General features: G+C 46.0%; 2 protein-coding genes across 2 annotated transcripts; one reads left to right on the forward strand and one right to left on the reverse strand.

The window, feature by feature from the left end:
• Window positions 1-3,118: 3,118 nt before the first annotated feature.
• On the reverse strand, window positions 3,119-4,702 carry MYCFIDRAFT_162488 (uncharacterized protein; the record flags this gene model as incomplete). The annotated part of the gene is made up of 2 exons (XM_007925817.1): window positions 3,924-4,702; window positions 3,119-3,865 (listed from the first exon to the last, which is right to left on the reverse strand). Coding segments are annotated over exons 1-2 (1,410 nt in total), but the record flags the coding sequence as incomplete, so codon positions are not given.
• Window positions 4,703-5,011: 309 nt separating this feature from the next.
• Window positions 5,012-11,501, forward strand: MYCFIDRAFT_172580 (uncharacterized protein; the record flags this gene model as incomplete). The annotated part of the gene is made up of 16 exons (XM_007925818.1): window positions 5,012-5,071; window positions 5,123-5,239; window positions 5,291-5,753; window positions 5,782-5,827; window positions 5,869-7,118; window positions 7,158-7,202; window positions 7,232-7,280; window positions 7,313-7,462; window positions 7,501-7,661; window positions 7,692-7,723; window positions 7,755-7,850; window positions 7,895-11,038; window positions 11,067-11,104; window positions 11,149-11,387; window positions 11,418-11,437; window positions 11,478-11,501. The coding sequence occupies 16 exons, from the start codon at window positions 5,012-5,014 to the stop codon at window positions 11,499-11,501; spliced, it is 5,934 nt and encodes a 1,977-aa protein (XP_007924009.1).
• Window positions 11,502-16,773: the final 5,272 nt, after the last annotated feature.

The following is a 16,773-nucleotide window of genomic DNA, read 5'->3' on the forward strand; positions in this document are numbered from 1 at the left end:
GCTAGCGATAGCCGCGAATGTATAGCTTCTAGTCGCGGCTAGAATGTCCGTAAAGCGCGTAGCTAGTACGATCGGCTTGCGGAGGCGGCTTAAGCAATATACTCGAGGGTATAACCGTCTTAATACGATGCGATTGTAGCTCGTATAGGGCGTCGTATAGGGCGATTTAATAGAGAGCGATCGAGTATTAGCCGATTTAGTAGCACGTAGTATCGCGACAGGGGCGATAAATATCGAAGCGTATAGGAAGGAGTACGAGAAGGAGAAGAAGAAGCTCTAGCTGTCTATTTGTTTCTAGAACCTCGCACTATGCCAATTTAGGAATAGAAGTAGGGCGCGGCTTCTTGTATATAAATGTACGGACTCTAGTAAAGTACTATACCTATCCGCTTGCTAATTAACTATATACCTTATCGTATCTTTGCAAGCGCTATCGATATCCGCATTACTTTTGCTAGCGTTAGCGTTCCGGACAAGTTGAATACTCGCTAAGGCTCGGTCTTAACTTACCCTCTACTTTAGTACCCTTATTTATCTAACGTTAGCGTTCCGGACAAGTTAAACACTCGCTAAGGCTCGGTCTTAACTTGCCCTCTACTTTAGTACCCTTATTCGTCCGACGTTAGCGTTCCGGACAAGTTAAACACTCGCTAAGGCTCGGTCTCAACTTGCCCTCTACTTTAGTACCCTTCTTTTGCTAGCCTTATCGCTTAGGGCAGAAGGGATAGTCGGCACGCCTCCTAAACCCCCTATGCCTACCGCTTTAGTATCCGCATCTTGCTAACGTTAGTCTCCTAGCTAAAAGGAAGCTGTTCTCGGAGCCTAAGGCAGCCGTCGTTATCGTATTAATTACTTTTACTAGCGTGGTTTTACTAGAAATGCGCTCAATCGACTTAACTATATCGGCTTCGGAGGTACTAGTTTAGTACGTAGCGATGTCAATGTCGATACTAACTTAATGTCGATAATATAGCTTCTAGATACGGAATTAAACCCTTAACTAGTATAGTGCTTAAACCTTACCTGCCTGCCTACTATCTTTCCTTCTAACTAAGCTATTACCGTAGGCAGTAGCAATAAGGGTATATTAGCTTGCGAGAATAGACGACTATTAACTAATAACAATCGACTATAACGAAGCGTATACCTAGCTACAACCGGGTGTTAGAGTTGCAGTAATCCTTTGCGCCTAGTTATCGAGTTACGTAGGGAACCTAAGGGATTTAGGCCATTTAATAGTCTTTTCTAAGGCAGCTAGCAGCCTAATAAACTAGTAGAGGTAACTGCCTATTGTCTAAACCTAAAGAAATTAGTTCTCCGGGACAGGTTTTCTATAGTAGTACTTCTTCGGAAGTATGTAAGGTCGAAGTCTAGTAGGCATGTTCACTTAGTTGATTCGTAACGTGTCTTAAGGGGTCAAAAGCTCGAGGTTTATATCGTATCCGTAAGAGTGACTCCAGGTATTGCCCGTCTATAGTTTTTTACCCTTTAGTATTCTTCTTTTTTTTTACTAAGTCCTTTATTACTCTATGTCCTTTATTGCATATCCTTGCTCTTCCTACATTGCGCTTTTACTATTAAAGGTCGCTATAGATAATGGTTTGTTTTGCTATAGAAGGTCGCTATAGGTTTAGGTAGGTAGGGGTAGCACATTACTGTTTTTTTTATCGTATTGTACTATTGGCGCATTGTGCTATTAGCGCATTGTGCTATTAGCGCATTGTGCTGTTAGCGCATTGTGCTATTAGCGTATTGTGCTGTTAGCGCATTATACTGTTAGCGCATTATAGGATCTTCTTTTTAACTATCTCTTCTTAGTATAATCTTCTCTTCGGTACGTACATTCGGTACGTGCTTTCGGTACGTGCTTTCGGCGTGCTTTCGACGACCTTCCGTATATACGTATACGTGTACGTATACGAGACGTATAGGGATAGTAGTAGTGCTGCTATTGTAGTTGCAGTAAAGTTAGAGCGGCACGTAACCTTTCTTTTTAATTTCTACTAATTAGATCGCGCGCTGAGATTTGTATAGGGAGCCTTTTTGCTAATTAAACCCTCGCGATACGCACCTGCAAGTAGGTGCTATATACTCCTTCCAAGTACGAGTCTAATTGTTATTTCGCGCTCGCGTAAGGCTAAAACAGATACCTTCTATAACACTCGTCGCAAGCTCCTCGGTTGCTCTAGGTGCCTGTTTTTTAGCCTCCCGCTTCGCTAGAATAACTACTCCGAAGCTAATTATAAGTAAATAGAAGCGGTCGTTAGCCTATAAGCTAGATATATATATATAAGTCGATAAGATATAGATTCTCGAGTAGACTAGATAGCGGAAATAGACTAGATCGTAGCGGCTATAATAGCGACGACTATAGTAGTATAAAAGGTAGCGTACTCGGATAGTAATACTGCTATATTAGTACTAGAGTCTCTAAATATAGTATATAAGAACTAGGTAGCGAATACAGTTATTACGACTACTATTAAGATATTTATAAAGCCGGAAGTTAACTACTTCGTACTATACTTCTATACGCGCTATAGAGTAGATCTAGTAAGCTCTATAGCCCTTTATTTAGACTAAAGAAGGCGTATAAGTATACTAGTATATAATTATAGTCTATTACTAATAGTTATTATCGTTATAGGTAGTCTAATAATCGATACGCGACTAGAAGACGCGTAGTATTTAACTCTATAGTATAATTAGTCTTAAAGCTTCTAACTATATTTACTTCTAGTTAGTCTACTATCTATTCTATCGAAGCGGACCTATACCTACCCTTCCTTATAGCGTAGGTACGATAGGGCTACTAAACTATAGAGGTTAGGTCGAAGTAGTTAGGTATAGCAAGGGGCTAGAAGCTAGTTGTTTACTTACTAACCTAATCTATCGATGCGTTCCATTAGAGTTCAGTTGCTAAAACGCTAGAGTGAGCGCATCTTCATTCACCGGCCAGTACGAATCACCGACATATGTCACAGTCATCGTTGGGACCGCTGTCAACCCTACGCTAACCATGCCATTTCCGAAAAATAGGGCAGTCCAGTGCAAAGTCCGCGCGACTCCGTAGCCAAGGATCAGGCAGCCGGCAGGAACAACCAATGTAGGGATGATAAGAAGATGGAGTCCAGTCTCTGGCAAGAACACCGACATTCCTTTTGCTTTTCCAATCACTGTACCGGTCTACAGCCCATCCTCCAACGAACGCTCCGATCAGATTTCCGATAAGGCCTGGGATATTGATCAGACCATTCACATCTGGAGTCCAATTGTATGGCGGAGCTTGCAGGATGAATGAGTTCAATATACTGATGGCGACAACCCAAGCTGAGCTGACTGTAAAACCAAGGAAGGCGAGGATCACAGCCGGATAGGCGATCATGGGTAGCGGTCGGAGAAAGAGTTTGAGGAGGTTGGTGTCCTTTGGAAGGCCCGACCAAAGGCTAAGCTCCTGGACATAGGTTTTGCTCAGAATCGGAGTGGATGGTGTAGGATGGATCGAATGAAGTGCTGAGACCATAGGGTCTTGCAAAGCCTTCTCAGCATCACGACAGGTGTGCAGAGTAGGTGCAGCAATCGACTGGCGACCGTGCTTGACTTGGTCACTATTAGGGGTGCACACCGCTAGGCTTTCGTCTGAACTATTTGCGGCCGGCTCTTCGGGCAGGGACGTGCGATCATAGCGTGTCTCCGGCACAAATAGCAGGACTGCTAGGAAGTTCAGAGCTGTCGCTCCAAAGGCGCACCACTTGTGTATACGCCAGGTCGAGCCAGTGATCACGAAACCGCATATCAGTGGCCCAATGGTATTGCCCCCAGATATCGCGTTCATATACCAGTCCATCAGGTTGGCTCTTTCGTGCTGTACAGCATCAGCCTCGAATGATACAGCCACGATGCCACCACGTCGGAATGCTTACTAGAAAGAACACATCGTTCACGATCGAAGCAGCAAGTGCCTCGCTTGCCGAGCCCGCAAAGGCAGCTATAACATTGCTCCACAGAAGACTCGGAAATGTCTTCGGAAGAGCTCCCCAAAGATAGCAGACTGTCAGTAGAAGAGTTGAGACGACGAAAATCGGTCTCTTTCCGAAGAAGTTCGCCAGAAGTACCCAGAAGAAGTTGAAGAGTCCCAGTACCAGAATCGGCCAAATTAGAAGCTCGCTGGTCTCGGTCATGGATTTGTGAGACTCGATGCTTAGAGGATAAAAGGCCGGCGCGAGACCTCCAATGGCGTAGTTGGTGAAGAACGCGAAGGCGCAAACACTGCTGAAGCAGGTGTACTTCTTCCACTTCGGCCATCTCAGAGGATCGTTTGGATCGTAATGGTTTGGTTGCGGGTGTAGGATTAGTTGAGCATGATCTTGTTGTGCGTGAAGTTGTACGGTGCCCTCGGAGCTGTCAAGCTCTGCTCTCGTAGTGCATGGAGCCGATATTTGAGCAGTGCCGTAACACTCGGCGCTGGTGGACGGCTCCTCTCTCAAGTTCGTTTCAGGTTTCGCACGTCGGACACAGGTTGGGCGAGAGTGGGAGATGCAGTTCTGATTTGGTGTAGAGGAGAGGGTTGTGACTATGCAGTCCATCCAATAGGCAGAGCCGGGTTCAAGCCATCGACGAGAAATAGGAAGGCGAAGGTCCGACCACACTTGCAATAGCACAGCCAGCTGCAGTACGACTCTATGATGAATTACTATCCGTTACTACACTGAGCACGACGCGATCTCTGGCCATGGCTTTGGCGTGGTCACGGTCTTGGTTGAGTGCAATTGTGAAAGTCCGTCGGATGCTGTACACGTAGACGAAAGTGCTCTTCTTCACATACTGTACGACTGACTCCGCACGTCCGGCTCCGAAACCTATTTTGCACTCCAATGACCGCGACATTGAATTCTATACCGAGCATTCATCAATCTCTGCGGAACAGGTGTAGCGGCGGAGCGGCGGAGATGGAGAGCCGATCAGGCATGAGTCCAAGATCAGGCATCAACTTCGGACCGGAAAACACACAATGTCTCTGTCGCTCCCAAAGCACCACCACGTCCACGTCCTCGGCATGCGTAACATCCAAGTACCGCGTAAGACGCTGGATGCTACCTCGCCATCCTCTCTTTGACAACAGAGCGCTCGAGACGGCGCAAGGCTGAACATGCGCGACCGCACTGCTTCGACCAGCGACACGTACTTTCCTTCCCCTCGGCCAAACCGCTGGATCAACATATTTGAATACACCCCAGAGGTGTCTCTGGAGATGCTAGGAGGCGAGGCTCCCTGACATGCAAGTCTGAAGTGCTTGCATACTCCTTGGGCCGAGGCTGTGCCTTGCGCTTCCGCTTTCTCTATCATCACCCTCATCAAGCATAGGATGAAAGCTACAGCGACTGGAAGAGGTCACTGTCGCTCGCCCCGATGTATCGTTTGGATGTTTGCAAAGGTCTGTGGCCCTCTGCCTGCCTCTCTTGTTTACCTTTTCTTCATGTCTCTGTCCGCCAGCTATGCACCCCTTACTTCCTCAGCTCCCGCAATGCCCTGCAGATTTCATCAACACATCATTGGGCCACACTTGATCAGATCCAATAAGAAATCAGATTCAAGAGAGCTCATGCACGACATCGAGCGTCAGACGAACGACCAAGCTATCACTCCCACGCCCTTGGTGCGCCTGGCTTCTGTTGACAGATCGAGGAGTCTGCATTCCACCCCTCACGTCCACCATAGCGGAAACCTGAGGCTCGTATATGAGAATGGGGGAAGTCGCATGTCCGTTGTCTAAAACACGAGTGCCCGTGGTGCGTCGGCTCACGTTCAATTTGCTCGACCTGTCACCGTGTCGTAACGAATAGATTGCTTGGTCGCAATGGCGTCGAGGATGACCAACTACCCTGAGGACTGGAGTCCAGTACCACAAAAGATATCGACGAGGCCAGCGAACTACGAGCCGAGGGATGCACGAGCGAGTTTGCCAAAGAATAGCGATCGGGCACTGCGGCCAAAACCACTCAATTTGCCTTCGAAGCAACCACAAGATTCGAGCGTGCTGAAGTCAGTACAGTCGTTGCGGCAGGAGAGTACTGAGTCATCGGAAAGCCTTCGAGATCCTGAGATCGTGGACGTTGGATCAACAACGCAATGGACTCGACGAGACCATCATCCGCGACGTAGCAAGCGTGTAACGTCGCGCAGTACGGCGTCCCAATACAGCGCACGCCAGTCGGAGATCTCATTGGGAATCTTGGATTATTACATGCGCGATCGAACACCCTCCCTTCACAGCCCGGAATTGCCACCACCCACACCAAGACTCGATCCAGCTATAGCTGAGCTGGACTTTGGAGAACTACCGCCCACTCCAACACCAAGCGCAGCGCCTACACCCGCGCTCCCAAGCAGACACACAGGACCCTACCAAGAGGCCAAAGGGCAGCCATTGATTCCCCTTTCGCCACCATCAGCAGTCCGACCATCAGCTACTCTCACCCGTGGGTACAGTCTTTTTCCAGTGATCAAGGAGGTGACACCGCCACCTCGACACCCAGAAATTACCCACATTCCGCCTATCACCTTGCGCGACATCACGCCAACAAGCGTCAAGAGTACGCCCTCAATTCCCTCACATCCGAGCTCAGATCCAATCCACAGACCAAGAAAAGAGTCCATCTCCAGCTCCGTCCGCACTCGTAACGACAGCATAAATTCCTGCCGCGCAAAGCAGAGGTATCCGATCCCATTGCGTATCCTCAGCTCAGACAGCACGACTACCACACCTCCCGCCAATCACCGTCGGCTAATCTCGACATCTACGGCAACGACCTCGCCACCAGCTGAGCCACAAAGCAGATGGTCAGATGATACTATCGCGTCGCCTTCTTTGGCGCCCACACCTGGACCACGCACAAGCTTTGGATCCCTACTCAGACGCGATAGCCAGCAGTATCCGGCTTGCTTCTTCGAGGATGACGATGATGAGGAAGCACCATTGCGGAGGAAATGGGCTTGGAAGACGAGTGTCAACTCGGTGTCGACTGGACGCGATTCAAAGATGTCGACGAGGAAATTAGTGAAGGGAAAGTACGATGAGGTCGAATCGCCAAGACCGTGCTTTTGGCAGTTGATACTTTGTGGCTGCGGAGGGAGGCGATGACGGAACTGTTGCTCAGATTCTTATGTCTACGATTGCTGTGAAAAGCTTGACGGCCGCGTGGGTGACATGATGGAATGTACATGTTTTCAGCTACACAGATCGCCGAAAGTTTGAAATCCAGCATTTCCTGCCTCTACTCGTTCCGTAACCTAGGCCAAGAAAAATGTTCAGATATCGAAGATCATTCATCAGGCTATGCGGATCCAGCGCTTTCTTGGTCTGGCTCGTGACATGTACAGTTTCCTGCCATGGTCATGCCTTGTTCGCCCGTGCTTGTGCCTTCCTGCTCGATTGCCATACCTTAGCTGTGACTGTCTTCACGTGCTCGACTGCGGCTTTCATCACTGCTGGGTCTGAAGCGTCGTAAAGAATCGTTTCTGCGCGCAGACCTGCATGCAGAACGTTGTTAGCCAGCGCTGCAGTCAGATTGATGATCCAATCACGCATGGTGCCGTATCAATCCTTCTCCCAGCTCCACTTCCTATGTCCACAATCATGACCCGACGCGATGTACGTTGGAGTGTTGCATGTTCTTGTTGCGATGTGACAGGCGCGATGACTCCGCCGAGATGGAGAGGGGAGGTCTTTGGGCGATGGTTGCTCCTGACAACAGGCGACAGCCGCCGACAACACCGCGAAAAGCGACGACGATGAGGATGACATGGTCCAAAGCCGACACCGACACACTCCAGCAGCAAAAAAATGTCCAGTTCTGAAGCGGGGGCGGCGGCGGCGGCGGCGCTGGCGGTGGAGATCCGACGAGTGACGACTTCGCCATATCCAACGCAGCTGCGTACGCTCCGAGATCTGGTCCTGCAGTGCAGCGACGCCGACATCTCGCAATGGGCAGCCGCCAAGCCATGCGATATCCCGACTCTGGCATCGTGTCTTCTTGAAGGCCTTCAGCAATGGCCCTACGTCCTCGAGATCATCGCCAAATTTGCATGCAACATCACATGCCGAGACGCCTTTCTCCATCACGAACCGACTCTGCTGCATAGCGTGGTAGCGCAGAGCGTCAAGAGCGGCGACTTGCGCTCCAAATATGCCAGAGCCAGTGTTGCCCTGCTCTCCACACCTCTTCCCGATACCATCGCGCTTCCTGCAGACGCCCAGACGCTGTTCATCAATTTCGTCGAGAATGCAGCACGATCGCCCTCTGCCGCAACCATTGAGCCGGTCTATCTCATCCTGCATGGCACCGGCAACCTGTTGCTCGGAGTCTTGAGCAGCCATGTGCTTGCCAAGTTCGAAGAGCACCTCCTGGATATTCTACGCAATGTCAGCGGCACCTCCGCCCTCAGCCTTTACTGCCTTTCCATCATGAACACAGTCTGCTGCTCCATGGATCCCGAATTTCGCTTGACCAACAGCTCTTACAACACCCAAGACTTTCTGGCGAGCACTCCGGCTTCATCAAGGTGGAAGTCCGAGGCCATGCAGCAGTTCTTCACCGGCAGCAAAGCTCAGAAGAGCACGCAACTCGTAGTTCTACTTGTGCTCTGGGCCACCAAGACGGAGACGATTGACTCATGGGCTGAAAAGACCAAGGCACTGGTGTTGTCACTTGAAGTCCTCTCGGCAATTCCCGTCGACTTGAGGAAAATATGGTGCACTGGCAACCCGATGCTTGTCAGAAAGCTGCAGGAGCGACTTTGCTCCGAAGAGCTGGCAAGCGCACACAAAACGTTGGCGCTGCGCTTCATTGGTATGCTTTGCGAGTTGGACTCGCTTCCACATCCCGTCGTAGAATCTCTCGAGACGACTTTTCTGGAGGCTGCCAGCATGCAGGCAGTTCACACCCTGTGCCCACACCTCGACCATAGCGAGCTGTTATCGAGCATACTCATACGCGCACCTATCAGCATGCTTTTGGAGAGCGCTGTCGATGTTGCCACGCGAGCAGAGTCTGTAGAGCTAAATGTCAGTCTGGATGCCGTGACGACCACAATCGCCCAAGCACAGATTGTCATCGGCAGTCAAAAAATAGCGGTCCATCAGATTCGACAGCTTTTGAATAACGAAGAGTTCCTTGCACGTTTGGAGAGGCTTTCGAGTCTCTTATCACGACCATCGACGACTCAGGAGTCAACTTCGCCTGCGGGCTGGTGTGAGAAGGCATTATCAAGATCAAGGTGTAAGCTGGCGCATCAGATTAGCAATCTATTTCTCTGGGCATGTCAAACTGCTTCTGTTGGAGCACAAGCAATGACTGTCTTGCTGGACTTGCATGCTTCATCCGCTCGAGGCGATCTACCCTGTTCTCACGAACGGCCTTCTTGGCGCGATGAGCTCACATTTGGTGAAGACAACGGTGACCAGAATGAACACGACGATCTCGACTGGCGAGAAGCTTTGCATACGCATTTCAGAGCGAGAGCTCAAGTTGAGCAAGATGCAGTAACGAGGCTTTTCACAAAAGCCTGTGCAAATCTGGAGGCCCGGTGCGAGGACGTGGAGAGACCTCTGCGTGAGGAGCAGCGTAGATGCAAGGCTGCTGAGGATCGAAATGCCAAACTCGTCCAAGCTTTCGCCGAATTGGAAACGCGATACATGGACCTTACATCACAGAACAGGACTTTAGAAGAAGATCGCAAGCAGCATTTCAAGGAATTGGAAGCGTGCCAAGAAAGCCTTGATGCGGCTGAGCGAAGAGGCGATGAGACTTTTCAGCGAGTCTCACATCTAGAGAAACAGCTTCGCGAAGCAAACGAGGCTGGTAAGCGTCAAATTGCCGAAATGAATGAGGCCAAGCAGATTGTGGAGGTCAATGGAGCTGCACGGCTCGCGCAGAAGCAAGAGCAGCTTGAGGATGCACAGGACGAAGTGGCAGCTTTGAAGACGCGATACGACAACGAAGCAGTGCGTGCTTCGAATGCGGAGCAGAACTTGGCAGCAGTCCAGGTAGAGCTCGATAAGACCAAGCGGGAGCTGGCGACTTCAACTTCTGCCGCACAAAGGCTACATCTGGATATGGAGCGCCTCCAGCTCGAGACTCAGCAGTTGAATGCAAGCAACACTGCTCTGGAGGAGCAACTGGCCAAGACAAGTGAGAGTGACGCGACCAAGATGCAAGAGATGGCTGAGCTTCGAGACGAACTGCAGACGTGCCAAGCTGAGCGTGGTCGCCTTCAGTCGGAGGCGGTTCGTCAGATGGAGGAAATGCAGCACGAGCTCGAGCAGAAGCGTCGGGAGGCAGACCGTCTAGCGAGTCAGTACTCAGAAGACACTGAACGACTTCATGGGCAGGTATCTGGCCTACAGCAAGACTTGTTGCAAACCAGAGACTCACTCAGTGCCGAGATCGAAAGTCGCAATGCCAAGGTCGCGGATTACAAGAAACGGCTTGAACGATATCAAAAGAAGTGCGAACAGAAAGATCAGCAGATTGCCGAAGCAGAATCGATGCGCGTAAATCTGATGGCCGCCATGGGTATTCGCGGTACGCAGAATCGCGCAAGTCTGCCACACCGTTCACGAGAGTCCGTGGCACCGGCCTTGGTTGACACTCAATCGGACGCGTCCCCGCCTACACCGACATCTTCGAGCAACATGGACGTCGATGCGTCGAGCGTTGACCAGTCTTTTGCTTCAAATGCTTCCAACGAGCCTAAGAACGGATCTACGCCTAAGAGGCCACGACCCCGAAAGTCTTTGTCGTTTGCAGCTCCTTTGACCACGAAGCCACGTGCGAGCAACGGTTTAAGAACGTCCCGCACAAGCATCGCAACGAGACAGAGCATGGGGCGTCAGGCTCTGCAGGGAATCAGTGGCAACCGACCGTCACTCACGTCGAAGACTCCTGTCAAAGAAGTGCAAAAGGAGGTTGGCGCCGAAGAGGAGGCATCCACATTCGAAGGCAGCGAGCTCTTCATTGGCACACAAGAGCAGCATCTGGTGGATCTGCAAGCTGCTTTTGACGCAGCAAATTGAGATAGTTGAATGGTGGTACGGAGGACTGGTGTGATACGGTGTATAGGAAGCATAAGGTAATGAAGCTGAAGCAGAGAAGACTCCAAAACGAGTGAAGTTCTGACGGGCACTCGGCTGGCTTGGCGGGTGGCAGCTCTCGCGGCAAATGTGTCTCACGAATCACGTGTGGTACAAATATTTCGGCACCGAGGCGTCGTGAAAGCAGGAACTGCAGGTGAAGCCGCCCGCCCGCCCGCCCGCCCGCTACCAGCAGCCTTGTTGTCGCAGTGTTTGTTCATATTGAATGGCAGTAGTGGCAGTGTTTGCTCGACCGGTGTTGTTGTCGTGAATTGTGACGCGTCAGCTCAATTATATGACAGACACGTGACCTCTTGGTATAAAGAATTTTCACACTGTATTTTAGACTACAGAGCAGAGCAGAATATAGGCAACTAACGAAGCCAATTCAATCGCCGGCAATACAGTATTACGTAAGTAATCTACTACGCTATACGTAATAGTTATAAGCCCGGATTTAATCCGCGGTATTAGAGACTTCTATAGTAGGAAAGAATTTTTCTATTCTATAAGACCTTTAATAATCGAATCGATAGTCTTAACGGTACTATAAAAGCAACTATCTATATAAGCTTCTATAAGCCTCTATAATCGCTTTAAAGTAACGTTAGCATATCCTTAATAGCCCTCTTATTAGCTAGTCGCCTCGGTAGTAGCAAGCTTATTATCCTTTATAGACCTAACGACTAGGATCGATAGTTTAAGCAAACTAAGACGTACCTAACTAGATATAAGACCTAGGTCCTTACTAACCTATATTCGACTAAACCTGCTAAACTAGTATAACCCCTTCTTCCGGAGTTCGATATAGAACAACTTGTAAGCAACCCCCTATATTAGGCTAGGGCAAAGCTTACTAAGGAACACTTTAATATAAGGAAGGCGGAGTTTAAGCGCTTTAGGATAGCTCGCAATAAGACAATTAAATATCTAGCTATAACTATAGACATTCGCTATTACTTAGAGATTACTAATCCTAATATAGACAATATAGTACTAACTATACGGCTTATTCTAACTCGATTGAAGAATAAGCTAGTACCTAACACTTAGTAGCAAAGGACTACCCTTAGTAAGGAGCTTTACCGCCTTGTAAATTCTAAGTAGGTAAAGGACCCTAAGCACTAGTGCGAGGAATAGCTTAACCTTTATAAGACGATAAAACGTATACAATACCCAGAATTTAACAACTTAGTAACCTACCTATATACTATAGTTATAAATATAGATAAGACCTATAGAAAAGGCCTCTATATAATACACTAGGTAGGGCTATTAGTTAACAACTTCTATTAACTAATTAGTATAGTACGAGAATATACCCGCAATATACTAGGTACTTCTATAAAGAAGGGTTTATCTTTTAGCATTATCTGCGAAGAAACAGGTAAAGCTAGTGCTAATACCGCTCTATAAGCTACGGATAACAATAACAACGATAAGCCTAATAAGAATAAGGGCCGTAGTAATAGCAGCAACCGTATACTAAAGACATATACTAAACTTACTAGAGTAGGTAAGAAGAAGGTATATAAAAACCGCGGCAAGTGCACTATAGTAAACTACCGACTTCGTAAACAAGTTGAAGAGAAGGACAAGGATAATGAGTAGAAAGGAAAGCTAAAGTACTTTAAGGCCTACCTGCGTAAGAATAAGGGATTCTGCTTAAGATAAGCTAAGTTCTTTAAGGACCTACTAGCTATTAAGATTGCCTAGCAACACTATAGACTTTCGGCTAAAGATAGTAGAGACGATGCTAGAACAGGCAATAGATTAGACAAAGTCTTACTAGCCTGCTTCTTTAAGCCAGACACTCTAGACCTATTAGCCTTTGTATTAGTTACCCTAGCACTAACTACCAACTATCTATTAATAGCTACAAATAGGAGCAAGAAATAGAACCCCTTTGTTGCCCTAATGTACGATAGTAGATCTGGCTGCAACATTGTTAACTACCCTAGTCGCTTTAACTTTTAGGCAATATTTATTCTACCGCGAGCTACTATAGCAATAGGAACTAGATATAACAAAGTTATCGCTATCGGAAGGGCATCTTTTACAGTTAATTTAGTAGTAGGTAAACCCCTAACCATTAAGCTAAAAGAGTGCCTCTATATCCCTAATTTCTACACTAATATTGTTAGAGGGGCAATCTTCTATTACCGTAGGTTCAAGTATAATAAGCTTAATAATGTTCTCTATAACCTATAAGGGAAACTACTAGTCCCTCTTGTTAGACCGGACAACTATATACCCTATTTCGATATTACCTATAAAGCAGATAGTAAACCTCCGCTTAAATAGCTAACAGGGGATAAAGGCAAGCTACATTTATACCCCTTCTAACTGTCTTAGTTATCCTACGTAATAGCCCGTCGCTCCGCACGCCTACTACCGCTAAGGAAGCTTATACTAAAGCAAATACATAAGGTTTTTAGGCACCTAGGTACTAAAAGAGCAGAAAAGCTAGTTAATAGGGTTAATAGGATAACAAGAGATTACACATATAACAATAAGGTACTAAGAATACTACTTTGTCCTATATATATATAAGTAAAGGGAAAGAGGCTTATCTCTAGGAGGCTAAGACACTATAATATATTAATATTGACTCTATATAGACACATTGCAGCCGACTTAATGCAACTAGATACAGCCTACAATAGCGACTAGTATATCTTTTACGTATACGACCTAAATACTAGCCTTTATTTTATATAGACTATTAGCAATCGTTAGGAATTAACTCTTCTATAATACTAGAACTAATTAGCTACCTTCGTACGTAGCATTGGCAGAGACATTATATGCCTGTTATCTAATAATAAAGGAGGTGTTTTAGGCTTTCGGTTTCGATCCTATCTACGCAATAACTATACTACTTAGAGGCTAACAGCCCTATACACATTAGAGCAGGACCTAGCAGAGCGAGTAGGCCGTACTATTATTAAGGTAGCTCGAGCCTTAATAATACACGCTAGATTTCTACACAACCTATAGCTAGAAGCAGTTTATATAGTAACCTTCCTAGCTAATAGGTTACTAAGGTTACGCACTGCCGACCTACTAATGCGAACACTATATAAGATTAGCACTAGCTATAAGCCAAATGTAGCCTACATCTACTAGTTTAGAGCAAGAGCATATCTAGTAATCTACGGCATAGAGGCAACTAATAGCAAAAGGAAGGCTATACTGCCAAATACTATAAAAGTAGCCTTACGGACCTATATTAGGTACCTATATAGCTACGAGGGACACTCTATCTATCGGATATAGGTACCCTTACGAATAATAGTGCTACGCATAAGAGACGTTGTATTTAATAAGACTAAGTTCTATAATAGCTATAATAACGACTTAGGCGTTGTTATAACTAACTAAGAGCTTATAGAAGAATACAGTAATCTCAAAGAGCTATAAGCACCCGCCTCGGAGTATTAGTTTAACGAACTTCGAGAAGCCTACGATACACCTCTAGACCTTATTAGGTTTAGAGCTAAGGGGGTAGATATACTAATAGGGCCTAGTCGACTTATAATAGTTAATAGGCTAACAGATAACTCTATTAGACTAGAACTACTACTACCTTAACTACTAGCACTAGCTAAGCTACAGCTTATATAGGTGCCTATATAGAAACAAGACTTTCTAATTAATCTACGCGAAATACTATAACCGCGTAATAATATACTAGATAGATTAATAGAACTAACTATTAATTAGCAACTACAACCTAAGAACGATACTAGCAATAAAGCCCCTACTAACAAAGTAGACGCACTAGGTTATACAGATAATATAGACTTTAACTTACTACGTGCTAAGCTAGCTAAATTGCTAATGCTAATTAAAGCCGCTAATGTATCTTATCGTTACTTACTAAACATAGGAGGGCCGCATTATCGAGTTAATAACCTAAACAAACGATAGCGAGTAGCGGCTATCTACCGAGCCGGCTGTTACTATATTAGCGACCGAGAACAAGCGAGAAACCTCCTTCTATTTAGCAACCTTTGTATAGCCGCCGAGTATAAAGCACGCTTTATATAGCCTACTCGATCTAATAAGTCTTATTTACTAGACCCGCTAGCGCTACTACTTCTACGAGACGAGAGCGATCTAACCCTTACACCGAAGGTCTTAGACCTGCTAGTAGAGCTACGTAACTAGCGACAGGTACTTAAGAGCCGGTTTAAGGAACAATAGATACATACTATAAGAGTTGAATTTAACAAGGCACTAAAGATACGTACCTTTAAATAGGTAGATCTAAACACACTAGATAAGCCTAATCTTCTACCTCTTACCTAGGTATTCAAATACAAGGGTAATGCTAATAGCCGACTAATTAAGTTCAAAGCAAGAGTATATACAAGAGGGGACCTTTAGAAGAATACACACTTAGACACCTATGCCTTAATACTAGCTATACGAGTCTTTAGAGCTCTTATAGCTATCGTAGCTAAGTTTGACCTAGAAGCTAAGCAAATAGATACAGTTAATGCCTTCCCTAATGCTATGTTCCTACATACGCTATACCTTAGGCCGCCTAATAGATTTAAGTAGAAGGGCAAGGTATTAAAACTAATGCAAGCGCTCTATAGTCTATAGGAGTTACCTCGGCTATAGTACAATTACTTTACTACTACCCTCGAGAACAAGCTCGGAATATAACCTACCGATAACGTAGACTGCCTTTATACTAATCTAGACAAGCACGTGTTTATCTTCTTTTATATAGATAATATAGTGCTATTATACTACCGTTAATATAGGCAGAAAGCAATAGACCTTAAGTAGAAGCTAATAAAGGAGTATAAGCTTAGTAACCTAGGGAAACTCTTATAGTTCCTCGGTATTGAAGTTATACGTAACAGATAGAATAGAAAGCTATAGTTGTTACAAAAGGTATATACTAAGAAGATAGGTTAGCGTTATAGAATTAATCCTAAGAATAGTAGGCGAGTAGAGGCACTATTGCCGACTAGATACGAACTATACGAGAAACCCTCTAATAAGGAGACTCGTTATATAGACTTATTAGCAATCCTAGCCTACTAGAGCCGTATAGGTTTACTTAACTTTGTAGCGGTACAAACCCGGCCGGACATAGCTAAGGCGGTTTCTATGCTGTTAAAAGCCCTTTAGAATCTACGGCAAGAAGACATAGCCGCTACTAATTAGTATATTAAATACCTGCTACAAACAAAGCACCTATACTTAGAATACAACGCTAATAGACTAGCAATTACTGCTTATTTAAGCCAACAGCTTCATAAGTTTTACGGGGCTTCTAATGCCTTATATAGTAACTATAAAGGCACTAGACAGTCGTTAGAAGGATAGATATTTAGCTTGTTTAACGGACTAGTCGATTGGAAGGTAGCACGACAGTTAACTGTTACTAAATCTACGACTAAGGCTGAACTACTAGCCGCCTTATATGCAGGTTTAGAACTAATCTAGTAGAAGCGTTTCTTTAATAATATTAGCCTTACCTTAGATAGCCTTCCTATAGTATATTACGATAACATATAGACTATCCGCATTATTAAGGCTAATGCTAGCAAACTAGATACGAAGCTCCGCTATATAGATATTTACTAGTGCTAGCTAAGGCAAGAACATAAGGCTAGAAG

Source organism: Pseudocercospora fijiensis (genome assembly GCF_000340215.1).
Source record: "Pseudocercospora fijiensis CIRAD86 unplaced genomic scaffold MYCFIscaffold_2, whole genome shotgun sequence".
Lineage (NCBI taxonomy): Eukaryota > Fungi > Ascomycota > Dothideomycetes > Mycosphaerellales > Mycosphaerellaceae > Pseudocercospora > Pseudocercospora fijiensis.